This window comes from Manacus vitellinus, unplaced genomic scaffold (assembly GCF_001715985.3).
Source record: "Manacus vitellinus isolate BGI_N305 unplaced genomic scaffold, ASM171598v3 scaffold_10_pilon, whole genome shotgun sequence".
NCBI classification, from domain to species: domain Eukaryota; kingdom Metazoa; phylum Chordata; class Aves; order Passeriformes; family Pipridae; genus Manacus; species Manacus vitellinus.
In genome coordinates, this window is record NW_021938838.1 from 61191 (window position 1) to 89173 (window position 27983).

At 39.3% G+C, this 27983-nt stretch overlaps 2 protein-coding genes and 1 long non-coding RNA gene across 4 annotated transcripts; 1 reads left to right on the forward strand and 2 right to left on the reverse strand.

The window, feature by feature from the left end:
• Positions 1-461: 461 nt before the first annotated feature.
• Positions 462-14427, reverse strand: LOC103766376 (dipeptidase 2). Of its 2 annotated transcripts, none has more exons than XM_029965590.1 (10): positions 14316-14427; positions 9723-9849; positions 9113-9242; positions 8637-8778; positions 7718-7787; positions 7037-7213; positions 6430-6517; positions 5780-5855; positions 3951-4086; positions 462-2696 (listed from the first exon to the last, which is right to left on the reverse strand). In XM_029965590.1, exons 3-10 carry the CDS (start codon positions 9156-9158, stop codon positions 2511-2513), a joined length of 921 nt encoding a protein of 306 aa, XP_029821450.1. In that variant the 5' UTR covers positions 9159-9242; positions 9723-9849; positions 14316-14427; the 3' UTR covers positions 462-2510. The 2 variants fall into 2 exon arrangements, with proteins under 2 accessions (XP_029821450.1, XP_008931651.2); XM_008933403.3 differs by lacking the exon at positions 14316-14427 and adding an exon at positions 10645-11531.
• A 1236-nt stretch (positions 14428-15663) lies between these two features.
• On the forward strand, positions 15664-20881 carry LOC108642089. The gene is made up of 3 exons (XR_001922454.1): positions 15664-16192; positions 18959-19108; positions 19236-20881. It is a non-coding gene; the product is annotated as an uncharacterized LOC108642089 (long non-coding RNA).
• Positions 20882-26643: 5762 nt separating this feature from the next.
• Positions 26644-27977, reverse strand: DDX28 (DEAD-box helicase 28; the record flags this gene model as incomplete). Its single annotated transcript, XM_018082274.2, has 1 exon — positions 26644-27977. A coding segment is annotated over one exon (666 nt), but the record flags the coding sequence as incomplete, so codon positions are not given.
• Positions 27978-27983: the final 6 nt, after the last annotated feature.

Consider the following 27983-nt stretch of genomic DNA (forward strand, 5'->3'; position numbering starts at 1 on the left):
AGGGTATTCTAAACTTGGTGCAGACAACCTGGCTAGTTCCCCATAAGCCTTGTTTTCCATGGCTTGACCATGGGAATTGCTGCAGGTAACACACCATAAACTCACTGCAGTGACTGAGTCAGCCATGTTCCCTTTCCATAGGCACTTGCTTGGACAGGTTCAGCAGTATCTCAGTTTAGATGAGACTGACTGCCTACATCCAGGATGCTCTAGGTTTAAACCTCCCTGACTTTCTCCTGCCTTCCAGGGAGGGGGCTACCTTCCCTCTGAAGAGTCCTCATGATACTCTGGCCTTCTTTCTGCAGCAGAGTTGCATGGTTCTTTTAGGGCTTCATGGACTTCTGAACATCTACATTGTTTGTGATATTACACCAGTATCCATACACAATTTTAAACAATATTTTATTTAAGTTTCCTGTCTGTTTTGCCACAAGGTTACCAATTACTCATAGCACAAAGCAGTCAAACAAATAAGTGCAATACATTATAGATAAGACAAGTCATATTATCTGTATCTTTAAGAAAAGCAATATATATTTTTAATCTATGCTGTAGCATGAAGAAAAAAAGAGTAAAAATTAGCAGGCAGTAAAGTGACAATATAGTATAAAGAAAATAGCTGGAAGGAATAAGGAAGCATCTTACATTTCAAGTATTGAATGAAGCAACTATCAGAGTACTAGTTCTATGTAAAGGGATCATGGATGGCTGTTTTCCAATCGCTTATGAACCTATTAGAAGAAATGCTCATGGGAAGTAAACATTCCCTATTTAATTCATCATTTACCAGTAAAACAAGTTCTGATGCCAGTGAAGCAGTATCAGGAAGGCCAGGCTTCTGAGTCAGTGCAGTAATTCCCCTTTCTAGATGCATAAGAAGGATCAGTATTTATTGAGAAACTGTTCTTAAAAACTTGGCTTCTATGCAACTAGATTGTTCAACACAATTTGTAAAGAATTTGGTAAGTGACAGGAGTATATTCAAAATATACTTATCAAGGAGACCATCCTAACAAAAGAATTAATGAAGCTTCATTTTGAATCATGAAAGAACAGGGTTCTTCCGGAAATCCTACTTTTACATGGAATGCAGAAATGGATGGTAGGAACCGTCTCAAGTGACTCTAGAAAACAACTGACTTGCTGGTTTTCCATTCAGCTCATGCTTAGCCTTCTCTTTCTCTTTCCTTAGCCTTTCTCTTCCCTTTCTCTTTCTAACACAAAGTTAGATACTTTGTGTGTTTACAAATACTGCCCTTAGATCAGCAGGACTTTTATTCTATACTATTCTATTAAATTCTGTAGATTTCATATCAGTAAATAAAAGGAAAAAATCACATTTAACAGCAAGCACTATGAGAAGGCACTTACCAGCAAGCAGTGGGAACTGACCCTACAAAGAGTTTGTGCTGCCATCCTATAATTTCATCACAGATTTCAGTATATTTGATTGAAATGTCAGTTTTTAGCCTACCAAGAATAGGCCTATCTCAATATATACTCTTCTCTATAACAGTAGCTTCTAACCTCACATACCTTGTGTATTTGAAAATGTGTTCCAAAGGCCAAAACAGCAGAAGATTTATAATAAAAAGGCCTCTTCCTAATCTCATGTCTAGGAATCCACTGGCAATGGTCTGATTTTAGCCAGCTAGAATAAAAATGAAATAATAAAACCTGTTACTGATAAGGATAATTGTTTAAATGAGAAAAAGACTTCTGCAACCCTCTGACTATCTGGAATTCCTTCTTTGTCCTGGGTTGTTCTTGTTATCATCTTCATGAACATGCAGCAAACAGCAGTCCCCAAATTACAGAAAACTATCTACAACATTGCCTGTTCACCTGTACTTGAATACAGGAGATCTACTCCCACCCTTCAGTAACTCTCCAGTTGCCCACTGTCCTGGTCAGGGTTCAAAAATAAGAGTTTAGTACTGCAGGATGGATCTCTAAAACTAGTGGTAGGCATGAAACCCAAATCAAAATAGCCTTGTCTTCCATCTTGTCATCTTAAAAAACAAAACAAAACCCCAAGCAAACAAAAAAAAATCTCTCTTCTCCATATAGGGTGGTCTCCTCTGAGTAAGTTATCACCTATTGAAGAAAGTTGTATAATTTAAGAAGAAGTAATATCTGAAAATATCTTGGCATATCTGTCTTAATCATAATCTCTACTTCCTGTGTGGAACTGCTGATTCTGTACTCCAGTATTTATACCAAGTGCCACAATACGGATGCCAAAACTATATGTTGTGTATTACAGAATTCATTAGATCTGGGTACATTCTATTAACAGTGTTGGTCCTGGTCTAGCCAAGAGGATACAGAATTTATAACTTCAAATTCTAAATGCTTTTGATACATCTTTTCAAGTTTACAGGTGAATTTGTAGAAATTATATTGAAAATTTAGTATAAAGCTATACTTATGCATTAACAAAATGCAAAAAAAGATAACTAGTTGCATTGCAAATTACTCCATAAATCTCTCTCTAGACTCCATAGATGTTATGATTCATAATACAGCACTAAACATGATACAAGTGTCAGACTAAAGGGTTGTGCCACAGAAGGAAATGCAAAGGACCTGGCTGGCTCAAGCCGAGGATTACGTAGGTCGAGGCGACAGGAATTTTGTACTTCTTGTAGAGTTTCACTTTCACCTATGTCCATTACTCCACTGATGTTCTGCACCTACAAAAATTCAAAAGGTTGCCCCTGAAAGCCAGACTGACGCAACACCAAAAGCTTTATGCAGCTAGCAAATTCAATGCTATTTCAAGTTACCCAACTCAAACTGTATTGCCAAACCACTTCTGAATGTGAGGAAATCAACATCATTATCCTGTTGTTTGCATTCCTATCAAACACTTCCCAAAATTCAGTACAGATACATTACAGGCAAGAGTTACAGGTCTGGCTGCTCTGTCTTGGCTCCCTCCCTCCACATATGGATGCATTAGCCAGTAAACCTTAAGCAAACAAAACCATGATCTTTCTTCCCTGAACTCTCAAGACAGGGTTTCAACATTTCTAATTTAGAAGGAAAAATAAAATTATTAAATCTCACAGATTGGAAAGGTGTGATGAATTTGAGCCTCTTCATAATGTCAGTCTGCCACCTGATGAACTTGTCATTATGTAGATATTTTGGCAGATTAACTAGAATAGTACAAATTTCCCTGATTTTTGTTCATCTAACGTACCTAGAAGGACAAGTGGAAGAAAGGCCACTGTGAAATATATGCTGTCTATAAGGCTTTGTGTATAATATCTACTTACTTATCACTGTAAATAAAAACAGCAGGAGGAAGCAGTCTGGAAATTTCAACAGAGGCATGTGAAAAAGTTACCACTGAGGGCGTCCTTACTCTTATATGGTCTCCTTCCTCATCCTTTTGGATTTGCTTCTACCATTTACGTTCGAAGCTCATTGTTATTTAGTTGTTGTGTTTATGGCCTGTTAGTGATCTGGTCGTGGCATGAGCCTTTTGGATAGCAGCCCAATCCCATGACAAGAATTAAATTGATTTGCAGGAGTCAACATTCCTTACTGCACCAGCGAACACAGCCAGACTGTGATGCTGGTACATCCGCAGTTTCTCCAAACCATGAAATGATTCTATTTAGAAGTCACTGATGTGGACTTATCAGATTACTGCAAAGAGAGAAACTTCCAAAGAGCTTTGTCTGCTCTCTCTCACTTTCCTTTATTCTGCTAATGCTCTCTTGCCATCTTGGTTTCTTTCCCAGCATTTGGAATTACTGAATTAGGTGCTTACATTCCCTCATATCTCTCTCACTCACTCAACAACAACAACAACAACAACCAAAAAAAAAAAAAAAAACCACAAAGAAAAAACCCACCCAAAAAAAAACAACAGGGCACCAACTGTTCCTCTCTCCCTCTTAGTAAGAATCAAGATTCAGTTTGGGTTTTAATCTTACATTTTCCACTTCCCTGAAGACACGGAGGAAGTTTTCCCTTAACACTCCTTTCAGTTCAGTTTCATTCCATCCTCTTCTAAGAAGTTCCTCAATCAAAGAAGGGTATTTAGAGACATCTTCCAATCCCTCAGGGAAACTGTTGGCAAAAGTCACACAAGAACATTCAACATGCATCACTGAAAAAATTTAGAAAAAGATTTTTAATTAGTCTTTTGCACATATTGACTTTTGGATTGAGCTCACTTTGGACCCAATTCTTCCTTTCAGAATTCAACTGACAAACAGAAGCAGGACTGGGACACAACAAAAGGTTTTTTCTGCACATAGGATTCCATAAACAGAACACAACTTGTATTCTGGAATGAAGATGCATAGGCATAATATATAAGCATGTATATGATGTATAGGCAAAACAACAGCATGGAAAGATATTAAAACAGAACAAAAGGAAAAAAAGAACCCAACAGAAACTCATGTGTGCATTAATCCACTCTTTATATCTGGCCTTTAGAGTAAGAGGAAACAGCTGCATCACAGATGGAGTTGGCACAATGCACCTGTGTAACAGAACGAAAGGAAACTTGCAAACACATGATGAGCAGAGGAGTTGCAGGCAATTTTGTAGACTTTGTTGGTTGCAAAGTAGTTTTTCCAAAGGGAATATAATTAGAATAATAATATTGGTTTGAATTCAGCCATTTAGGAAGTGAGAAGCAACCTATTTAGAGCCTTCTACTGAAGAAATTACAATAAGCAAAGTTGATCTATGTCTTGTGCTAATTCTTGTCAGAATAAAAAGAAATAGAAGTAAGAAGCTGCAAAACCTGCATTAAACAGCTGTTTAAAATTCTGTTTTCATGAGACTGTGACATTGTTTTGAGATAACTAATATTTTTGTTATTTTTCTGTTCTGTGGATGTGTGGTGATAAGCATATCTCAAGAAATCTGTACTACCAGGAGTTAGGACCTTAACCACTCCACCGCCAATTTGACTGATGATCTTTGAGAAAATGCATGCAATAAAATGTGTCCTTTTGTTGCAAACTGTGTTTTTATTTTGAACGTTACAGCTTCAGACCTATGGCTAGCTATCATGGGAGCAGACACACTGGATCTGTGATCATACTTTTCAGATGTGAGCCTGACTGACTTTCACTCCCAAGCATATCTGACCCCAGGAGAAGGAAAAAAAAAAAAGATGATGAGTAAACCAAAAGATAAAAAGAAAAAAAAATAAAATTTAGGGTTACACCAGCAAATGCCACCTAATCTGTATTTATTTCCCGTACTGTAACAACACTTGCCCAAGAGTGAGGAGAGGTTATGTAGGCTGTTCACCATTCTCTGCTTGCCTGAAATACTTCCCAAGCCCCAAAAGCAGGAGTGGTTTCACAGCACCAAAACACTTTGGGCTTTCCCCAAGGATAGTGGAGGAAAGAGTTTTGCAGCATCTCTCTAGGCTGACCATTTACCATCTAAAGGCTGACCATTTACCATCTAAAGGCTGAGGCAGCTTTTCTGTCATTTATCTTTGGCTTTTGGAGAAAAACAACCTCTATCACTGATTTTTTTATGCACAAAACACTGTCTAGAACACAGGATTGCAGAGTTCACAGGGCACTAGGATCCATTTCCACATTTGTAGCACTGCTTCATACAGTTCTATAAAGGAATCATTGTGCTCCTCTTTCATAAAACTTGGTTTAGCACTCATCACAAGAGAACTTGATACCATTCTTTTAGTCTGCCTTCTTTTTTTTTCCCTTAAATGAACAAAAACCTTCATAATTTAAGGAGGAGGTGTCAATGTAGGTATAATTTTACTAACCGTGCCACTCCATCATAGTCACCACCAATTCCTATCGATTCTGAACCTGCAATTTTCTTTACATGGTCAAAATGATCTGAAAGAAAATACCCAAGAAAACAACATCTTAGCATCCAGTAAAAGACAAATATTACAGTTCACACATATTGGAACAAGGCTGTTCACTTTGATTGTGGATTCTCAATCAAATCCTTTTTTAAAAAAGTCAAAAGATATCCCATCAGACAGCAATCTTCAAAATAACAGCTACACTGATGAAATGCAAATGAGGAAAGAGACATGATCATCACAGCATATTTGTTCCCAACAAGTAGCCCAATTATACCATCAGAATTTTCATTATTCATTACATACTTATGTTTTCTACTCTTAATTACATAGGCTTAAGGTGTTTTCCAGAAAGTAACAATTACTTTGGGATTAATGGTTCTCAGCTCCGTTTGTAAGCGTCATGTCCTCCAGCTACACTCACCTTGTACCTCTTGTTATTGTTTAATGAATATTAGCACCAAAAATACCTAGACTTTGGCTAAGGTGTGGAAGGAATAAACAAGCATTTTTTTATAACTTCAAAAATTATGCATACACCAGGAAATTCATAGAATTTGTATGAATTCATTGAACCGACAAAAACTACATTGACATCAAACCTGCAAGGGTAGAAATATTAACAACTTTTCTGCCACAGGCCAGTACATCTGCATTGAAAGTCACCATGATAATTCCCTTTTTCTTTTTCTGAAAGATAGGAAGAGACAAGTGATGAGTGAACACTCATGTGCCCTGCAAACCTCATGAGCTTCTTATATAGAACCTTCTATGTCCATCTGTCAGTGAGCACAGCAACACTCTGTAAGTCAAAGCTCAGATGGCAACACGAGGCTTTGCCTCCCTGCCCCCTTCCCTTGGGTTCATTATACTCTCACGTAGACTGAATCAGCAGAAGTGCAGTGCCTACATCAAACAACCAGAATTTCAAAGTATTTGCAAACACTTCATTTTTGTAGTCAAATACTAAAGACAACCCAAAAAAAATCTCTCAGAAGCAAATATGTTACCTGCTGCACAGGAATCTGCTTCTAAATCAAATTCAGAGATGAGAAGGTTAAAAGTAAACACCATGACTTGAATGCACAGGTTTGCCTCAGCTAGCCAAACATTGCCATTAAACCCAAACCCAAAACCCCCAAGAAGCAAGACCAACAACTAGTTCCCCTCAAAAAATGACAAAACAAAACCCAGAACGATATTGCTCACCAGTTGCTGGAGGATATCATCAGGGACATTTCTTGAGTGATTACAAATAGAAAATGCTGATGAATGGCTGAAAATTACTGGTGCTTTTGAGATACTCAGTGCAGCTTTTGCTGTGGAGTATGAAGTATGAGATAAATCTATCAGCATACCCAGGCGATTCATCTCCTTTACCACTTCCTAAAACAGATATACAGAAAACAGTGTCAGTATTAACTTTCCTAAAAGGAAACTGTTTAGCTGATATCTGTAAAGAGATAGACTAATTCTGCAGCTGTCAGCTAGTCGTAAGCATGCTATGCCAGTATTGGTTTCTCTGTACCTATTACTTTAATAGTAATTTATTCACTCACAATTAGCTAACACACCATCACATGTTCAAAACTTAGAAAACTTAGCCAATCTAAAATAAGTAATTTGAACTGTTATTCACATCTCACTGATTCCACATATGAATTCATACATCTGATCTGAATTAAAACATTTTTCTAAATAAATCTAATGCTTCTTTTACCCTAAAGAACATCACAGGGAATTTGGTTTGACTGAGCCCCAGTCATCTCCTAACTATCAAGAACTTCCAGTAATTAATTTTTAATGACAAGTTGCTTTTGAAAAGATAAGGCCAGAAGTTGTTAGTTGCATGACAGATTGCCCAGATTAGCATTTGAAAGAGATTCTTACTTGGCCAAATGGAGTCAGACCAATAACATTAGGATAAAAGTTGTGTATTCCTTTAGATGATGATTCAGACCTTAAAAAAGGGAGTGAGGGAGGAGAAACATCATATTATTATGGAGACTACAGTGTCAGCAACTGAAATCTCTTACCCTACACACAATAAAAATGTTTACCATATCATATAGCCAAATGTGGAGATAATGAGCTACGTAATAAGTATCTTGTTTGGGCAGTGCTTTTTTTTGTTCATAACTGTTTTCAAGTTCATGAATGTTGATGTTTGTGAAGCAATGCAGGACAAGCAGAGAGGTAATTGTCAGAAATTTTCTGATTAAACAATCTTCCATGAGAGAACAAAGAGACACTGCAATGTTAGTTACCTGTCTGCCCTCTGTATGCAATTTCCCTGTCTCTCAGTAAGTGCAAGAAAGTATTTTGTCAATCCAGCAAAGAGTAGGTGCTAATATTCTGATACAGGAACTAAATACCTATCTCTGTAGTGCCATATGGGACCTGCACTTTTGAGGTGGCCAGAGAGGGCAGTGTTGAAGGCTGCTGACGGCTGAGTTCTTACATTAGCATTTACACTCTTTTATCTACATCATATGCATTTTTAGTACTTTTCTTTTTGTCTTTTTTGCCCTATGTAACTTTCCTAATATAGCAAAGGAATAGCAAATTTACCATCTTTATGCTGTTAACAAGTTTAAAAGTGTCCAACTGTCATCATTACAAGCCCTACATAACAGATGTAGTCTCCCACTTGACACATGGCAAATGATTTATCCCCCAAACCTATCATCCTTGACTTGGTTCAGAGTCTTTCACAGGTTAACTTTGTGTCTGAATCCATATTTCTCCCATCATGGAACTGCCACTCCTTTACATTAGATAGACACACAAAAAAAAGCACATTAATTACCAAGGCGTATTGCAGGAATGTGTTAAAGTCATATAACGAACACCCAAGTCATAATACATCCTCAGCGTTGCCAAACTGCTGTCAATGGAGTGGCCACCTTCTATTCCAATCAAACACGCAATCCTTCTACTTTCAGAGATACCTGGAAACAAAAAAGGGAGATAATTCCAAAGTAATATCATGACAGATAAGAAGACAGCACTACTGAGCAGCAATTGTTTTTGGAAATTGCAAGCAACGATACTGACATTTTCACAGAATAGGAGCTTATAGTAGTACATGTTTATCTGGCAAATATTCACATTACTGCAGTGGACCTGGATGGTGCACAGAGTCCATCGCTGCAGCCCAGTGGAAAAGTTGAGGTAAAGTTTATCCTTTAAAGCAGGATAACTTGCCTGCTTGCAGGTCTCTGTCTTTTGTACTACCTCCTGCAATCACATTTTCACAAATTCTTTTACAAGAGCGAGCATCACCTTGGGAAGTTGTCACAAGTTCCAGCTCTTCGTAGCTGTTACACATCCTCTTGACAACATCAATTTGCTCTAAAGTCAGACGCACAGCATCCTTATTCTGAGCGCTGCAAAGAACATACACTGACCAAAACTGAAAGAGACGTTGACAAGTAAACTAGATAACTTGTGTTTTGACTTGGAAACTTCCATTTGCTAATAGTTCATGGGCACAGACCAAAATAACTTCCGGCAGTTTACAAGGGAGTTGCCACTATAGTTTTTCCCCAAAAGAAGACTTATGATGCAAGACAATAGCATCTACTCCAGACGTGACTAAAGCCTCCTGACACACTCAGCTACTCCACAGTACATGCAGGAAAGCAGATGTGAGCTTCCTTTAATTTATATATCACAAAACAAATGCTGCTGTTTTGACTAACGGTACCTGAATTATAAAACACAAACTCTTGAAACACAAATGTTATGAAACAGTGTTGGGGGCTTTTTGGTTTTATTGTATTTTTCTTTTTCAACATAAAGAGCCAAAATCAAGGCCAGGAGTACTTGTGTGATTGGGAAGGAGGCAAATATAAAAATATGATCTCAGACTCACAACCATGGCAGTACATACCTGAGCTCCCACATAACCAGCCTGAAGTTTCACAAGGTTTGTGTGGGTCTTGTTGAGTTCTCTTAAGTTGACTCTACTGATTCTATTTTGGTAAAGTATTCTCAGTTGCAGTACAAAGTCATTGTGGCTAGAATCAAAAACAAATTGGGCTTGTGATAGAAATAAGATGTTCCCTTTCTAAGCCAAATGTAATTTCTTCCACTTCCCTTAGACCATTAATTGCCAATAATCCTTGCAGCAATAGATGCTTAAAAGTCTCCCTTCTTTTCTGCCTTTTCTACTTCTCACCCCACCCCACCAGTGAGCAGGTTGGGGGTGTACCTTACATTGGGAAGGGACACAGCTGAGAAAGCTGACCCCAGCTGGCCAAAAGGATATGCCAGACCGTATGGGTCATGCTCAGCATATAAAGTTGGGGAGAAGAAGAAGGAAGGCAGGGGACATTCAGAGTGGTAGTGTTTGTCGTCCCAAGAAACCATTATGCTTGATGGAGCCTTGCTTCCCAGGGATGGCTGAACACCTTAGTCATGGGAAGTAGTGAGTTAATTTCTTGTTTTGCTTTGCTTGTGTGCGCCTTTTGCTTTCTGTATGAAACTGTCTTTATCTGAACCCACGAGTTTTCTCACTTTTCTGATCCTCTCCCTCAGAGGGGCAAGTGAGCAAGTGGCTCTGTGGGGCTTAGTTGCCAGCTGGGGTTAAAGCATGACACCTGACCAGAAAATCACAAAGGTATTTAGAATAACCCAGTCCTATAGTAAGTACCCTCTGACCCAAAATTCCTTCCCAATACATCATTGCAACAGGAGCTAAGTGCTATATGCTAGTAACAACCTATGTCTCTACTGATCCAGACACACTTCAGCATTTCCTCCTCACTTATCAGGATTCACAAAGAGGGTTTAGTTGAACATGTTTTATATACCCATCGATTAAACGTGCATCTTGCATCAGCTCAATAGCTCTTTCTCTCATTGATTTCTCATAACTTAATGGCACAATATCAAAAAAGAACATCAACAGCCACAACAACTTTGTTGTGTTTCTCTTCATTTCCATTTTCCAGTTGGCTAAAGCAAAGAAATACCACAGTTATTCGCTGATGACAATGAAACAGCAAAATTTGCAGTCTGTGGAGGCTGGAGAGCCGAAATGCCTCTCCTTCTGGTAAGGCTGGTGTGAATTCTAGAGTAGGAAAGAAAAAGAAAAGAAATAATAGTAAACAGAAGGGAAGATAGCATTGGAAACTGTGAAATCGCCACCTTCTCCCAAAGATTTTAAGATCGTATAACCATTCCTTAAACTCTGCTGCTACCTCCAGCTTACTGCTGAAGAGAACCAACTCCTCAGTCATAGCTGGCAGAGTGAGCCTGACACACCCTGGACTCGGACCTCCCAAAAAGCCAGAAATGAACTGCTTCCAAGTAAGCTGTCTTCTTAAAACAAACAGCACATCAGAGTATTTTCAGAGGAAAGCTATTGAAATCTAACACTTTCCCAAACCTTATCAAGGACAATATGTGCCAAACTTAAAAGGGTTACTTTATTTCCATGAGGAAATGGGTATGACAACAACTTCAAGAGTAATCAGAGCACCTCCTGCACTTTTTTAAATACAGTACTCAAACACTTGGACAACAGTCTTTCAGGTGTCAGTAAAAAAGCATTTTTCCAAACAGATTAGAAATAACTCCTGTTCTATGTAAAGTAAGTGTGAGATCTGCTAGGAGGTGAAAATACCTTTGCAGATAAAAGATGAGTTCACCCCCACCCCATTCAGAGTTATTGGCAGCATTTGCTATAAAGCTGAGAAGCACTTGCCTTCATTCATGGGAGTGACATCCTAATTCAAGGCAAGTACCCTCAGGGAGGACAGAGCTATAATGAAGCAGGATGGCCATATCTGCCATATGAGGATGCAACGATGGGAGTTTGCTCTTGCAAAATAGATAGATTTTAAATGAAAATTTCGCGGTAAAAAAAAAGAAAAAGAATCTTTTTCTGCATTCTTCTGTCATTTACCATCTTTGGAACTATGGGCAAGCTGCCTGGCCCCTCCTCTCCTTTCCAGCAGGCAGGCCAGACCTCAGTGCAGAAGGTTCAGTAAACAGCTGCTATTTAAGTGGAGCAAATCTCAGTTAGGAAGGGCATTCCTTTCATCTCATTTGAAGTCCTTATTTTCCATCTTATTTTGTATTAAAGTACTTAACAGCCATTACATTAATATTCAAATTTGTTGAATTATTGTGCCAAATCAAATATACAAAGTGCAATAAAATAGAGCTCACTGCTCAAGATAGTAACATATCCTGACGAATGAAGAAGGTTCATCCCCTCCATAGTCCAGTTATGCTGAGATCTTGTTGATAATCCTAGTGTAGCTCTGAATTACCTACTTCAGAACAAGGCAGCAGCTTAGTTGCAAGAGCACAGAGAACAATAAGTGACCAGAACCCTAGGTAAAACTTCCTTGCTGACCACGGGCAAAAGCATGGATTCTCCCTATTCCTGAAGTAATAATTAAATCTAATTAGTAAAACATAAATATTAAACATACTTTTAGGAGCAGAACACATGCATCATACTATGAAGTATATTTTTGAGGAAATATACTGAAATATATATATATATATATAAAATATATATACACTTTGAAATTCACCTTGTCATCAGGATAGTCTCTCAAATATTTCTCAGTTTTTGCTTGAAATTCTTTCTGCCATCACCAGCTCTAAATCATCATTCCTGGCATGTCAGGTTTATCTGTTCTCCTGCTTGGAAACCACCTTAGTGCTGTATTACAATTCATAGTTTCCAACCGGCTATTCCTTCACTGCCTATGCAAAGATGTAATGAAGTGCCACCAAGCAATGAGAAAACACGGTGCTGTTAAAGTTATTGCTTCAAACAGTGATAAAAGGAAATAAATACAGTAATGTTTGGAAGGCATTTCAGGATCTCCAGGGAAGAGAAAAGAACAAGCAGGATAGCTTGCCCCAAACTTCCTGGGGAAAAGGAATGCCCTAGAGTTAAGTACAGTATTTCTATACATAGACAAAATATGTTGCCCACATTTTCCAAATTAAAAGAACACTTTGTTTTCTTCCAGTCATGCCATACAAAGGAAAGACTTTGAGAAACAGTGATTCCTAGAAACACAACCATCCTCAAAATCCTTCCTCAGATAGGAGTTGTAGGAATAGGTGTGCTTTCAGAAGAGTTTGTAACACGAAGGTCGAACTCATTTCACTTAGGAAGCCTTTTTTCCTTTTCCCTTCTGCATTTCAGAGAAAGTTGCAGAGAGAGCTGTGAGTGAGATCTCTCTCTCTCTCTGGAATGCCGAAGAGATAAGGTTCCTTCGCAGACATGTACAGGGCCTCCTCGAGCCAGAGGGCGGGGAAGAAAGAGAGAAGATGAAAAGTGCTGAAAGAGCACTGGAACTTGCCTTTCCCCTGAGGCCCAGTGCTGTCTTGGGGCACTGTGAGGTTTCTGTAAGTTTTTAGTGTCCTTGCCTCGGGAATAAACCTTTTTTGAATCCTTTCCACTGCTTTGGCATTTTGGGGGGAAAATACCTGTGTATATTTACTTTACAGGAGTACAGGCTTAGAAGTTTTTCTTTCATACATATACATCAGAAATATGCATGCATTGTGAGACCCAAAAACTTTAATGGAACACGACTTCTACAACACTGTAAAGATTAGAGACCAGTAAGAAGTTGTTTCTTTTTTTGCTTTGTGGCAACCATAGAGATTTCCCTCAAATGTCAAAGCACAAACACAGACTTACCCTTTTACCACAAATGCAGACTTTGTTATCACAGTGAAAAAAAGTGCCATGTATCTCTAATCTAGAAAATGTTAAATTTGTTTGTGGTAGCTCAGCATGCAAAATGTTAAAAAGAAAAGGTAAAAAAACCGCCCAAGCAACAGAATTCTAACAAGTTAGCACCACAAATGTAAATTAGTTTTTGTAGGCATGTTTTGGTTTCAAATTTCTCAAACCAAAATGCAGGTCAGATCTGCAACCTGAGTCTCCAGAACTCAGCCAAATCCCAACAAAACAACTCCAAAGGGAAAACTAAGATTTTACATCTTATTATCTGCTACTGGCCTTGTATGGGATAACTGCTATTCCAGAAATCCACATAATTTGTCCGTTCAAAATTCTTAATGAGAAAGTAGAAAAATTTGTCACATAATAAGACTGCTCTGACGCTATAAAATCTGCTACACATTGTAGATTTTGGTTCAAATATTTACTGTTTTTCAATCTGTATGAAGTCCATAGCAATTTTCAGGAAGAATTTCAAGCAGGAACTGTACCTACATGTTCTTCAAGTGGTTTGGCTACTAAAAGAAATTAAACTTATCCATACATTACCAAATCTCTATTCTGTCTATATTACAAAAATGCAAACACTACACAAAAATAAGAAGACAGTATATTAGCACTCCTGTTTAAACAACATTTAAAATACAAAACCCGCACAGCTTTTTTCCATCTTGACTGAGCAGAGTTAAAAAGTGGAAGTTAGCATTACATTTATAGCTTTTTGTTTGTTTGTTTATCTAAAGGCTCCTTGGAGCAGTTTACCTTCTTAGGATAATGCAGCTGAGTCGAAATCCACATTCCACTGTGTTGGATCCAACAGTTAAAGCTTGGCACCAAGTCTGCCTGGCATCAGAGCAGCAAGGAAGAAACGTCCTCTATTTCTTTAGCTCATGTCACATCACAGGCTTCACACACAACAGGCATTTGGAAATTGCCCCTCTCAGAGAGGCAAGGTCTGTGAACGAGCTTTCAGCTCCACCCACGTGGGAACCCACAAGCCTAGTGCTGTGCCGTGTTCGAAACCAGGCATTTCCTCCCTCTCGTGGCAGCCTGACTGTGCAGTCCCTAGTACAACTGTTCACTAACAGATGAGGTATTTAAAATTACTCTGTTTATATTGTTCAAAAATAGGCCCCTATTAACACAGAGTAATTAAGGTTGGAAATGATTTCTGGTGGGATGTCATCTAGCTCAGCCACCTGATCCCAGGTAAGGTAACTTCAAAATTAGATCAGGTTGCTCAGGCCTTCATCCAGTGGAAGCTTTGATGTCTTCAAGTAAAAAGATTATACAAACTTTCCAGGCCCCTGTTTTAGTGCTTGCTCATTCACACTGACTATACCTAAGCCAATAAATATCTGCCTCTTGTTACCTATACCTGCTGTATTTTAATCAGGACTTACAGTGCCATTGTATGATATTTGTAAAGGTCAAAATGTTTACAAGGTACAGGTGACCTTTTAAAAGATATTTATGTCTCTGAACCTACTGGGGATTTCCACTTCCTCTGTGGGAGCTGAAAGTTTGGAAACAAAGAAATCTGTGCAAAACCATGATGCTAAATTTTCAGAAGAAGTAAGGTTTGCTGATCGTAATTATTATTTCACTTCATATTTTGTACAGAAAACCAAAAGGCATCATGCTTCTGTTTATGATTTGATTGCAGAGAAATGACCAAGTCTCATGAGCAAATCTCCCACAGATCTGTTGCGCAAGTCATGTCTTAACTGGAACTATATTCATCATCAAGCCTCTAGTTCCCGCAGGGCGCGCGGCCCGCCCGGCCCCGGAACGCGCGTGCGCGGCGGCGCGGGCCCGGCCCGCCCCGGAACGCGCGTGCGCGGCGGCCCGGCCTCGGGCGCTGGGGCCCGGCCTCGGGCGCGGAAAGGACCGAGAGAACGGGGGCTTCGCCTGTGCGGACAGTGCCATGGTGGGAGATGAGAGGGGAGCCCCGAACACACAGAAGAGAAGGACAGCTCTAAACCCGGGCAGCTGGAGCTCAGCTGTAAGGCCATCCATCGAAGAGAAGGTCACTCTAAACAAGCCTACGTCCTGAGGACCTCGCTGCAACCGTCCAAGCTCACTCGGCCCCGGCAGATGAACCTTAGGATTAAAGGGTGGGCTCAGTTCAGCGCACACTGTGTCTCACCGATAAAATCCATTGCGCAGGCTCGAAGGCCTTACCCGCATTTGCGAAGTCCTGTATCACCAGCGCGCTTGTAATAAACGTGGGTAGAGACCTTTCCCAAATCTTCGTTCAAGAAGACTGGCCATGAATGAATGAATGAAAGTTCCCACAAATTGGAAAACTTAAACAGAAACCCCCACGTCACTGGGAATTCTGCTGAACTTTGCTAATTTGTTGAACTTCAGTTATAAACATTTATCATTCACTCCAGTGGTCTGAAGAACCCCTGAGCAATACAAATGAAGTGTCAGGAGAAAAGACAAATATTTTCTCTATTTAATCTGAAGCTTGATCCAGGCCAGAGGCATTTTTATGCCTATGGCAGGAAACTATCTTCCATATTTCATTTAAAGCAGCAATTAACTGGTTCAGATTAATTATCCATTTGTAGCCTAGCTCATGTTTTATTGTTCATTTTAAACTTTTCAGATTCTCATCCTTATCTTTCAAAGTAAGTAAATATCACATAACCATCATTGCTTGCAATTTATTTTTCCCATTTTCTGAATTTTCTCTCCTTGCAAGGTCAAGTTTAATCTCTGATCTGATTTCTATCTAAAACACTATGTTTCTGCATGCCTGCAGAAAAACTAAGCTCACCAACTCCTCGTTTAGGAACAGTTTTTGCTGAGCCACTAAGCTCCTTCTTGGACTTTTAACAGTTCACCTCTTTGCATATTCAGAACTTCACTGATTTTTAAAGCTGCTAAAAGCCAAATTCTCCCTTTGGCTCACAGTAAGAGTTCTTCTATAATTTTCTTCTAATAGCCCTGGATGAACGTTAGCAGCTGTTTGTGTATAATAATTCATATAATGTGGTATTTGTGATGTACATCCTTCCTGCAGAGTCCATCTGGCAGGACTGGTCTCTTAATAAGTATCCCAAGATCTATCTTTATTGTCCAGAATGTTGTTACACAGCTGTCTCTCCCTGATAATACCTATCCCTATGTTTATATCATGTTATATTCACCTCACACAATTTTGGAGCAAGCTGAGAAACTATAAAATAACTGCAGCACTTACGCAGATACCAGCTGCTGTCGGGAAACAGAGCGATAACATGTTTTGGAACTGTTTTTCACGCTAGAAAAGCTTGTTCCAGCCCCAGAGCAGCTTCACTAATTTCAATACTTACACTTCCAGACCACTGGTGTTTTTACTACCAGCACGGATTAACTTATAGATTACTACAGCTGGGAAAGTAGGACTTTGCAAATGTAGATGCCTACTGTGGCAGTCATTTTAAACTTCAGTTTGGTTTTCAAAAAAAATCCTTTTATTCTACCAACTCCTGACTTCATCTACACTATATAATAGCACTCTAGCATTTGGTATGGATATAGTTTTGTGTGTGAATCAGCTTTAGAATCACATGCAGTGTAATTGCTTAGGGACAAGCCACATTAACACAGTCTTAAAAGTTCTGCTTATGAAGTATTCAAACTTGGGGTTTTACTTCTTTGTAAAGATTGCAATCTCCAAGGCTCTCAGTTTGGCATTTCTTGGGTACAGCTATTTCAATTAGAAACTGTTATAACAGGTTAGGAAGAGGAATCCCAGGTACCAGGACTTCTGTTTTGTAAAAATAGCAATACAGGCAGTCTTAATTGTTGCAAATTGAATTCCAGCTGTTTCTTCTACTTATCTTAGTATTAGTTTCAGGTCCTAAAATGAAGTGGGTTCACACTTGGAGGGGATGGTGATGGGAAGTTCTTTGGTAGTTTTAATCTGTTTAAATCAGCATGTGTGCAACATATTTCTCAGATAAGATCTTGTGATAAATATTAATCTACGCTTGGGAAATCAAGAGGTTAAAGAACCAACTCACTAAAAAACCTCTTTTTCCTGTGTTGCTCTGCTTTGTGGGTGCCTGAAGCTGCCACAGTTTCACAACTTAATTTGACCAGCATCCTGAAGACTGTTCAGATGATGCCATATACTCTCAGGATATATAAGTACAGAACCACACCAGTTGGCACCTATTACCAAATGCAAAAGAAACAGGAAGTACAAAGATAAGGTTTTCTCTTCACAGAAAAAAGGCTACATATGAAGCACATGAAGATACAATCAAAGCTCCTAAGAAGGAAGTTAAGCTGAACGTTTCCTAAAGCTGAAAGCAAATAGCCCATAAGGAATGCAGATACCTTTCAGGATGAACACAAATGAGTAGTATTCTGCCACCCACTATCTCTTGTCAACAACTTTTTATAAAAATACCAAAGTTGTTGTGGGTTCTCCTGGCTCAATACTCTGTCAGAACTAATTTCTATACTTTCTTGGAAAGAAAGATGGAGAAAGCAGCTGCAGGGGAAAAAAAAAGCTGCAATAAACTTATCTAGTAATCTAAATTATGCTTATTTTAAAATAATAGTAATATTTACAACTGATAATGCCCAAATAGTGAGGCAAGCCAAACAAAGTGTCTGTTTGTTTAGTTTAGCTATATGTTTGTTCTACAAAGGTATCAGTTTAACTCTTGATTCAAGGAAGGTGAAAGTTCTTGCCACAGTGTGGCAGGAACTTCCCAATTAAAATCATATTTAATCTGTAATCTGATGACAGATTGATAATTGGCAGGATTAGAGACTCTTTCTGAGAACCAGGATGCAAAACTAGCTTGCTTCAGATGGGTCGGCCTTTTTATTTGGAGGTTGCTCCCCCCCCCCAAGAAAATAAAAATCAAAATCTTTTTAGCAAAACAATAGAAGAGGTTACAGAAGACTTGTGGACAGCAGAAGTTGTTTCCAACTCAGTTGGAGAATTTTAACCTAAAAAGGCTTCTGGAAACGTTACCAAAAAAAGGTACTTTCCCCACTCGGGACTGATTTCTATGTAAGCACTCTTTCTTGTTTAAAATCAAAATTGTCAGAGCTCTGTTTCTGCCACTTCCCACTCTAATTTTTCAGGAAGAGCAAATCTATTTATAATTTCATATCTATTTAAAGTAGTAGCTGCCCTTGTGACATTAGGCACCCACAGCCATGCAGGACAGCAAGCTCCACTGGATGCCATGTTTCCTGTTTAGCATGGGTTTCTGAGAAGAGCCAATACTTTTGGTATCAGTGAGAAAACCTAAATTAGAGCAAGTCTACTTAGTCAGCTTCATTTTTGCTATCTAATAATGGGTTGATATTTTTTATTTGTGTTTCAAAGGCTTGCCTTTGTGTTTTGAGGTGATGCCTAAAAGTCATCATCATTGCTTGATCTGCAGATGACATCCAGGTAATCCTTGAGCAAAGCCTGAGTCCTTATTTATTCCTCTGCCTCCTTCACTGGAGCTCATGCCTGAAATATAGCAGCTACACTGGTTTTGGAGATGTTTTACCCTCTGCTCACAGCTGACAGCTCTGCTGGTGAAAGTGTAAGTCTAGACCTAACGTAAATCTTTCAGTGATGTAACGTGACCAATGTTTATGAATGCAGCATTGGAAATTACAGTTCTGTGCCTTGGCCAATGTAACTTTTTTTTCACTTTTTTTTACTCTCAGAATTATTCAGAGGAACTGGAACATCACAAAGCTCAGGAAGGACCGAAACATTTAATCCACCGCAGTCGCTCATACTGTGCTATCAGCAGCAAGAAGGTGCAACCAGGTTATAGTGGTCACTGAAGCTCCAGAGAATGCTTCACATAACAACAGCCAGACTATGGTAACAGAGGATGGTATCTTCTGGATTAAAAAAAGGAATTAACGTAATACAGGTGTATGAGAAAAGTTTCAAGCATTCTGTCTGCCACTGACTTTAAACTTTTTTCTACATTTCTTTGCTTTAGAGCTCTTATTGTGTGCTACTTTTTCTGCCAAATTATAATTATTTTAAATTGTGCTCTCAAGACATAACAAAATCCCAAAGGTAATTTTGCATAAACATCAACAGTGGTATGTAGTGGATTATACAACAGTAATGCATCTAACAAGTCATATGCCTAAACCCAAGTTTCAGGACAAAGGAGAAGAGCAGCAAGCTAAAAGTGAGTAGGGCAACAGAAGGTCTGATATTGACTGTTATACATCTCTATACCACAACATAGCTACAAATACAACAGACGTCCACTATATGGTAGATTTCTACTGTATTTACACTGAAACACATTCATTCTTATACCAGCTTTCTAAATAATCAGCTCGTCACTTCATTAGCAATTCCTAAAGACTCATGCAATGACTTCTCTTTGCTGTGTATCCGCAACCAAGGGTACCAGGCACACATACAAGTAGGGTTTATTTTCCTACCCCAGAAGTATTATGAACCTAAATGCAGCATGGAAGTAAATTGACCAGTTATGCCTCTTGTCCAGACCACTCTGAACAAACTGGAAACTAAGGAAAATCACTCATTCAGTCTGTCAGAGGCTTTCAAAGTAATTATTAACTCAAATCTAAAAAATCTAAAATTTGCTGCAATTAAGTTAGCTGCCTCAGAATCTAACATGAAGCACAATCATGTGCTCTTAAACATCCAGAGCTGTGGGCAAATAAGAGATCCTAGATATAATATTATTATTTTTTACGGAAATGTTAAGAAACTTCTAAGCATCTTTTTCTTGGGATGTCTTTGTTGGATCAGAAAATGTTCCAACTTAGGATCCATTATTACTGAGGTACTTTACAATCTATACAACATATTGTGATGCTTAAGAACAGGTTTCTTTAATTGAGGAATTTGGCAGTAATTTGAATGAGGCAGTAGGTAAAAAATTGCTGTGATTCTATTGGAAAGAGAGCTCCCTTGCAGCCATGAGAGCAAATCACCATGGAAACTTTTTGCTAAGATGATATTAAAGCACAGCACGTACACTTACATCTCTCCTTTTGTAATAAGCAGTATTTTGTGATACAGTCTGGAGTGACTGAGTAAAAGGGCTATTTGCACAGCAAGAGACCAGGACTTACTCAGGACTACTGCAGAATTTTGCTATGCTCCGGAGCTGGCCAGTTGACAGTATATCTTGTTACAGAAGAAAAGTATTAGGAGATGAATGGATCTTATCCAACCAACTTGGTAAAGTCAAGTTGATAAACACACAGGAAAAATAGGTTTGTGAACTGGCCTCAAACTATTTTATCACCATGAGAAGCTAACTAAGTGTTTTCATGTTGTCATAGAATGATCTGTTTTTCCAATCAGGATAAACCAAGCTCATACACTCCACTGAAGTTGTAGTATCTTCTTACCTTCCCTCATGTAAACACCAAGTCTGGTATTTAATAGGAGAGCATCGCCTCTCCAGGGTGATCTTGTGCCTCTGGCTTTCACAATACAAGTATGTCTCCTCAGACTCTGCACTGGGATTTGATTACCCTCTGCATAAAGTCATACATGTGTTTACAAATATATCACGTTAGGACCCAAATCAAGAAATCTTATTCTTCTGTGTTAAGGCCAAAATTTGAGACATCATTCACACCACTTTGATCACTCTCAATTCACAGAAGAGCTGTGCACAAAACCACAGGAGCACACAGGAAGACATACGCTGTCTTGAATCTGATGATACAAGTCATAACACGTTCCTTATTCTCTACAGAATACTAATCAAGTCTCAGCAAGCATCCTGTTTTGAGGTTTATTATGGTTTTGGCATCTTCTTGTCTTAGTTTTATATGTATCGGCCAACACTGCATGCCCAAGAGTCCTCTCTTTCTGTAGCTTTATCCCAACATAATTTCTATTAGAGCCAAAATCATAATTTGTTGGTCATAAATGAAAAACAGACTTTGTTAAACAACTCTACCTGCCTTATCAAAAATTAAATTGCAGAAAAAAGTCAGCAAACAGTGTGGATACAATGCTTTTGGCTGTTTAGATGGAGCTGGTTTATTTTTATTATAAATTTTAGGTAAGGTAAAATTAATTTGTAGGGTATTTATAACCAGCTACCTGTCCAGTAAGGATGACATGAAAAAGTCATGTGAGGACTTAGGGCCAGACTGAGATACATAAGTTGAATTGCGGAGATTTCAGATATTTCATTGCTTGTTTTCAACTAGCTCATTACTCAGCCTAAAGGGCTTTTCAGCCCAAATCAGCCTTTTGAAGAGCACAGTATACTAAGGCAGCTGCTGAAGCCAAAGCCACAAGCTGGATCTCTATTTGTTTGTTTTTTTTTAAATGGATCTGAATCTGAGATGTAACCCACATTCCCAGAGAGAGAGAGAGATATGTGACAGTAAGGTTCTTGCTTGTTGTTATGCTTGAGTGCCCTTCTTCCACTCAAAAGTCAAAAGGCTTGGAGAGCTAATGCACAGGTATCAGAAAGTTGAACCATGACTATCAAAACAGTGAGAGTGGTTTACAGCATACCTGATATTTAGTGTAATTAGGAGCTGAAGCACCTATTAGCAATCGGAAAATGGACAAATTAGTTTGTACCTACACAAGATGAAAATGTTACCATTTAAACACTACCATCTAATGTTTAGGGGTTTTTTCCCCCTACACTTATTCCTAGGGCTGACAATCTCCTACTCTTCTTACAGTGGGATTGCAAAGTTATCTCTAGTGGTCCAGTACTGTCCTCTCTCAACAAGACACCTCTGATGCCTGTTTAGTCAGAGACTCAGCATGTGAGTCCAGTTCTTTTATCTAACCAAAAGAGTTTAGACAAAGGCAACAGCATCTGCCTTCCAGTTCAGTCTTGATCTAGGTGATGTCTGTCAGACTTCTACTTTTTTTCCCCTCCCACAGAGAATATTCAATTTCCTTTTCCTACATCCTCTCACTCATGTTTAAATGAGTACTTAGTAAACTGACTTGACCTTCTCCTCCTACTTGGACTAATGAATAGGTCTTATGGCAAGTATTTTGTCTTGGCATGGTCAGTTCCCTTCTGACTGTATTTGGACCAGGAATTCTTTAGGACAGGATATTTCTCCTTGTCAGGAAGAATTTGAGAAGTGGCACAAAATGGGAAAGAGAAGAAGGAATCTTTACCTTTTTGGAAATTTTAAATGCCATGGTAAACACATTTCAACATAAGTTTTCAGCACAGCATGGAAATTAACACTGAAAATTATTTCTTCCTGAGTAAGACCAGCCAGGAATACTCCCACACCAGCCAGCCTCCATTTGAAGTCAGATTTGCAGCATCTCAGTTCCCTGATGAAAGCAAGCTGAGTTCTCACACATAGTTAACCGGATGTCTCCTTCACCAGGTGACTGCCACTTCCCCTCCAGAATACTCACCTTTCCTCCCACTCTCCCAATTATAACACTCTCACTGAACTGGAGCGTCCTTTCTTGTAAGAATTTAGGCAATTTTTATTAATTTCTTTTTTTTACAAATCTAAACAATCCTATGATCTATCCCTCCTCACTGCCAGAATTGTGCATCCTCTGCCTGTTTTCTGCTTACTGTGCCATGTGATCTTTCCAATCTGCAAAGCTGTGTTTGTTCTGCAGGTGACACATACAAGCAATTCTCAAATTCTCGTGTGCATTGGCTCAAATCCCCTGCAGCAGAAACCACACATGGTGCAGTTTTTATTATTTTGCCCAAACCCGCTAAAAGACAAAAAATAGATGCTCTCATTTGCTGTGATTGCTACATGAGCTTCTTAAATAATTCTTTCTGGTATGACTGCCCACTAAAGAGAAGTGAAAAAAACTCCAACCAAAATACAAAACCCCCAAACATCTAAAAGATAGAGATAGCCATGGAAATCACTTGCAATAGCCTTCTCTAAAATGTTACATGTAGTTATATGAATAGTATTATAAGAAGTAACCTTACTGTGGTAACATATTGTCACAAAAGGAAAAGCAAACATTAAAGTTTCAATTTAAGGGCGTATGCTTGCATGAGGCTGAGAGGAAAGCAATATCAGGTAGAGTTATTAAGTTATTACTGGACTGACTATATGTTTGAGGGAAAGAAAGGCCATGGGCCGCCACGGGAGCTGCCCGAAGGCAGCGAAGGAAGCGAAATGCCAGTAGATGGCACTCGGACTGCAGCACAGCCCAGGAGCACGCATAGTCCCGGCAGACACGGGCAAACAGACAAAGGATTTGGGGAACTGGAAGACTTAATGGTGTCTGAGGTACACTGCCACAGCACGCAAGGCAGTCAGGCCATAGAAGAAGAAGAGAAGCTGCAGGTGGTATCCAGGTAGCTGCTCCAGCCATGGTGACCTGCTCACGACAAGGAGGAATAAATTTTTCTGCTGCAGCTTAGACATCTTTCACTCCCTGGCCACTTTCCACCTCACCCCATAACTATCCCCAAAGCTATGGGGGGAATAAGGAGTCTAGCTTCAGAACAGTTTTAAACAAGGGTATAATCAGAGCAGGCTAAGGAAGGCAGCACTGTCCTCTCCCAAAAAGAGCTTCGAACCATGTCACAAGGCAGTTACTGAACCTTGTGGTCCATGCCAAATGTTCACCTTGCATCCGCAGCAAGTGCAACGCTGCCCTCAGCGTGGGTGTCATTTGGCTGCTGTCTCTGCTCATTGCCATCCCTGTGGCCCAATTCCAGGCTCTCATGAGTGGTCATCAGCAAGCACCCAACAGCTCTTTCTGCTGGGAACACTGGGCAAATGGTTCAACAGCCAAGCAGATGTACAAGGTTACCATCCTGGCAGTGGGATACCTCCTGCCCCTGGTGCTCATCACCTGCTGCTATGCTAAGGTGGGTGTGAGGGATGAGAATTGTATTTAAATGGAGGAACAATTCCAGACTCTTGGTGTCTTGTATGTGTACACTGAAGTTACTCAGCCAAATAGCAGATCCAACCTTTTCCATATTCTCTCCTGGTATACAATACTTTCCTGAGGCAGGGAGAAGGAAGGAAAGCAGAATGAAATTCCACCAGTTCACAAAGGGATTACAACTATTAAGATGACACCCAGCCTGACACTCAAACCCCCTAAAGACTCTTGCTGTTTCTCCTACTCTTAATTTTGTTCTTTCTAAATAATAAATGTTTGGTTTTGGCAAGAAGAAAAACCTATGGATGGATAAACTATGCAGAGAATACTCAGGAACAGTTTTAGATAAAGACATCACCCTGATTTCTCTCCTTTCTCTCTCTCCCCTTTTTTCTTTTTCTTTTTTTTTTTTTTTTTATTTTTGGTGGCACAAAGCTCAGACATTGTGTCTTGCAAAGAGTTGCAAAAAGAGATCTTAGGATCCGAGTTCTGAGTTTTATTCAGCAAGAAATGTTTTCTTTTTTACTTGTGTTTTGCTATATTTTTGGTTTCCCCTTACTGATCTTTGGCATGTTGAAGACTGATAGTAAGTCTATGAGTTGTGCTAGTATGCCAAATAAATTTTCTGTGAATTTTGAATTAATCTTGATTTAATTAACTGCCACAAGACTACTAGACATTGAATTTCCTTGTCACTAGTCAGTTGCAGGTCTACCCTATAGGGAAAAAGGTTTACCTGGGATTTAAGTTCAAGTCTGTTCAATCAAAAAGTACATTACTTTCAATATTAATCTGCTTGGCTATCATCAGTGCTATGGATAGGACAGTGTTGGAAAGTAATGTTTACAAAAGGTTTTGTTGGTAAATATAGTATATTCTATCTACCCATGGATTTTTACTGGCCACTTTAGCATATATATGCCTAAAGATTTTTTGGTTGGTTGGTTGGTTGGTTTGGTTTGGTTTTTTTTTCTTTTTTCGACAAACTGTTGTGATCAACAGTGCCCTAGCAACACTTTAGGGCATTTGTACCAAGTTCAAGCTTACTGTTTGTAAATATATAAAGTGCATATTACTTCAAAATTAGGAAGCATATGGCTGAAAGAACTTTATTATTTCACTGTGTTGTCTAATTTGTTAATTCTGTATGCTGCAATCTAGACTGACTTGTTCATAGATTGTAAAAAAAGTGTGTTACAGAAGTTAAATGACAAATTATGCATCTAAAAACATAACAGAAATATCCAAATATCTCCAGTATCTTTTCTTACGGCCATCAGAACACATACAAATAATTTTTTAACATGTTTCTTGAATACAGATTTTCAGCAGTTCAGGGGACCTAATGCAATTTAAGATGCATATTACAAATGGAAATAGGATCTTCTGTAAAATATAATACTAGATTGTCCCCAGAGATTTACCCTACTCCTATACATGAACAGGAAGCTTCAGTTTGTGGACACATAAATTGCCTGATTTGTAGTTAATTGAACTACAGATGAGAGGCAAGTAGTGCTTGGAATGAACAGGTCCAAAATATAAAGGTTTCCAGTCTCCAAAGGGATAACTCTTTCACTGTATTTCTAAAAATTGGAAGTTATTGTATTATATAATTTTACTGATTTGTAACTTCCTCTGAGAGCCCCTTAACTGTGCAAAATGAGCAGAGCACACATGTACAATAAAGGAAAAGGTCCTGCAGCCTGATCCTTAGGTGATTACCTGAGCAAGTTTTCTCTTTGTTCAGCTTTTACTCTTAGTATACTTATCTCCAGACTGTTATTTTCTCAGAAACCAATTGTTTAGATACTACGCTTGATGATCCTTTTATTTACCAGGCTTGCTATTTCTAAATTTGAGTCTTAGCACAGGCTAAAGTTGATAGTATGGGAAAAACAGCCACTAAAAGAAAGGGCTGTGATACATCACTGCAACAGAAATCAGAGCTAAAATGCTATTTTGTGTGATTATTTACCATGGATACAAACTAGCAAGTAGATATGAAATAACTTCAGCCTCACTTCAATCCTCTTGGTTTAAAGCAAAATAGAGCAATGGCACAACATTCAAAAGGAATCTTGCACTCACTCTGTTACTTGTGAGTCACTAGAACTTGAATCAATGCACTCCTTTAAGAGAAGACATTTTTGTGTGTTGGGGTTAGAGGTTTTTTGTTTGTTTGTTTTTTTACAGGTAGTTCAGGCACTAGACTTGTTGCATGCAGAAAAAATGAGGAGGAAACACTTAAGGGCTTTTAAAATTTTATTTAATATAACATGATGGAGCAAGATCCCCTTTCTCAGTGAAAGGCAACCATAAAATGGCTAATTAAGGCCTTGAAAGAGCCTCAAGCTTTATTGTGCCTTCTCATTCCTGCTGAACTTTAAAGGTATCTGGTCTAGAATTCTCTGAACGAACTGCTACACCACAAGAAAATCAAACATCACTTGTCCTTTAGTCTTTCTACGTGTATCTATGACAGGTCAAAGTTATATCCATTTTTTTTCCTGCCACAGTAGTAATTTTTAAGTTTTAATAATGAACGTTTAGCTGCTAGTGGTGGGCAGCAATGAAATGTAACAGAGCTGCATATCATACAGGCATACTTTCATTCTGATTTGAATTTAAGTTGTAAGTCTCAACAAAATCAAATCAGTTGATGAGGTCATTCTTCAGTCTTCTCCAAAAGCATTCTGTTACTCACTAGCTTCCTTTTGCAAAGCCGTGTGTTGAGTATGGAAATGACTACTGCAGCTTCCGGAACAGTACACAAAGTTAACCTGAACACCTGGCTCTGAAACTCAATTCTCAATTCTCTCAGTCTACTTTACAAACAGCAGCTCAATCACTCTGTCTTAAGGACTTCAAGGGGAGTCCCTACCAGGCCACCTAGTACTGCCCAGCAACTTGAATCAGCCTCCTTTAGGTGAAGGTTTATTAATGGAGGAGTCCATTCCCGGGAGGCCTGTCCTTTTCCGGGCTGCAGTCTCTATTTTCCGTACCAGGTCCACATCCCACCGATGGGTGACAAAACTAACCACAGCTCCAGGTGCCTTGCTTCCAACTCGTCCAACTCTCCCCACACGGTGCAGGTAGTCCTGCAGGGTGTCTGGGAAGTCATAGTTGACCACGAGCTGCACGCTGCTGGTGTCCAGACCCCGCGAGGCAAGGTCAGTGCAGACAAGGACAGACACATCACCCCTCTGGAAAGAGGCAAAGATGCCAGCTCTAGCAGCTGCTGACATCTGTCCCTGCAGCCTCAGATGCCTGATTCTGTGGTCATCCAGGATATAGCCCAGCCAGTTGACAGTGCTGGCACTGTTGCAGAAGATGAGAACAGCCCTGCCACATGATGGGTGCTCCTTTAACAGCTGCAGCAGCTCGGGCAGCTTGTCCCGGCCTTTGAGGCGGACGAACTTCTGCTGGACGTGAGGCGGCAGGCGGTGCAGGCTCTGGGTGGTGAGGGTGACAAACCTGCTCACGTCTGTGAACTTCGCCAGTGTCTCGCTGAGCCCCGCAGGGAAGGTGGCTCCGACCACCACCACCTGGGTCCTCTCCTCCGCCGGTCCGGACGGCCTGGGGGC

What these genes read in the sequence shown, in the direction of transcription:
- LOC103766376 (XM_008933403.3), bottom strand. Translation starts at nt 10,778, where the DNA reads ATGGAAATGAAGAGAAACACAACAAAGTTGTTGTGGCTGTTGATGTTC. An exon ending in ACTTGTGACAACTTCCCAAG is followed by an intron (nt 8,779 to 9,112) that starts GTGATGCTCGCT and finishes TTTTGTTTCCAG; the next exon opens with GTATCTCTGAAAGTAGAAGG. An exon ending in GACTATGATGGAGTGGCACG is followed by an intron (nt 4,087 to 5,779) that starts GTTAGTAAAATT and finishes TTTTGCCAACAG; the next exon opens with TTTCCCTGAGGGATTGGAAG.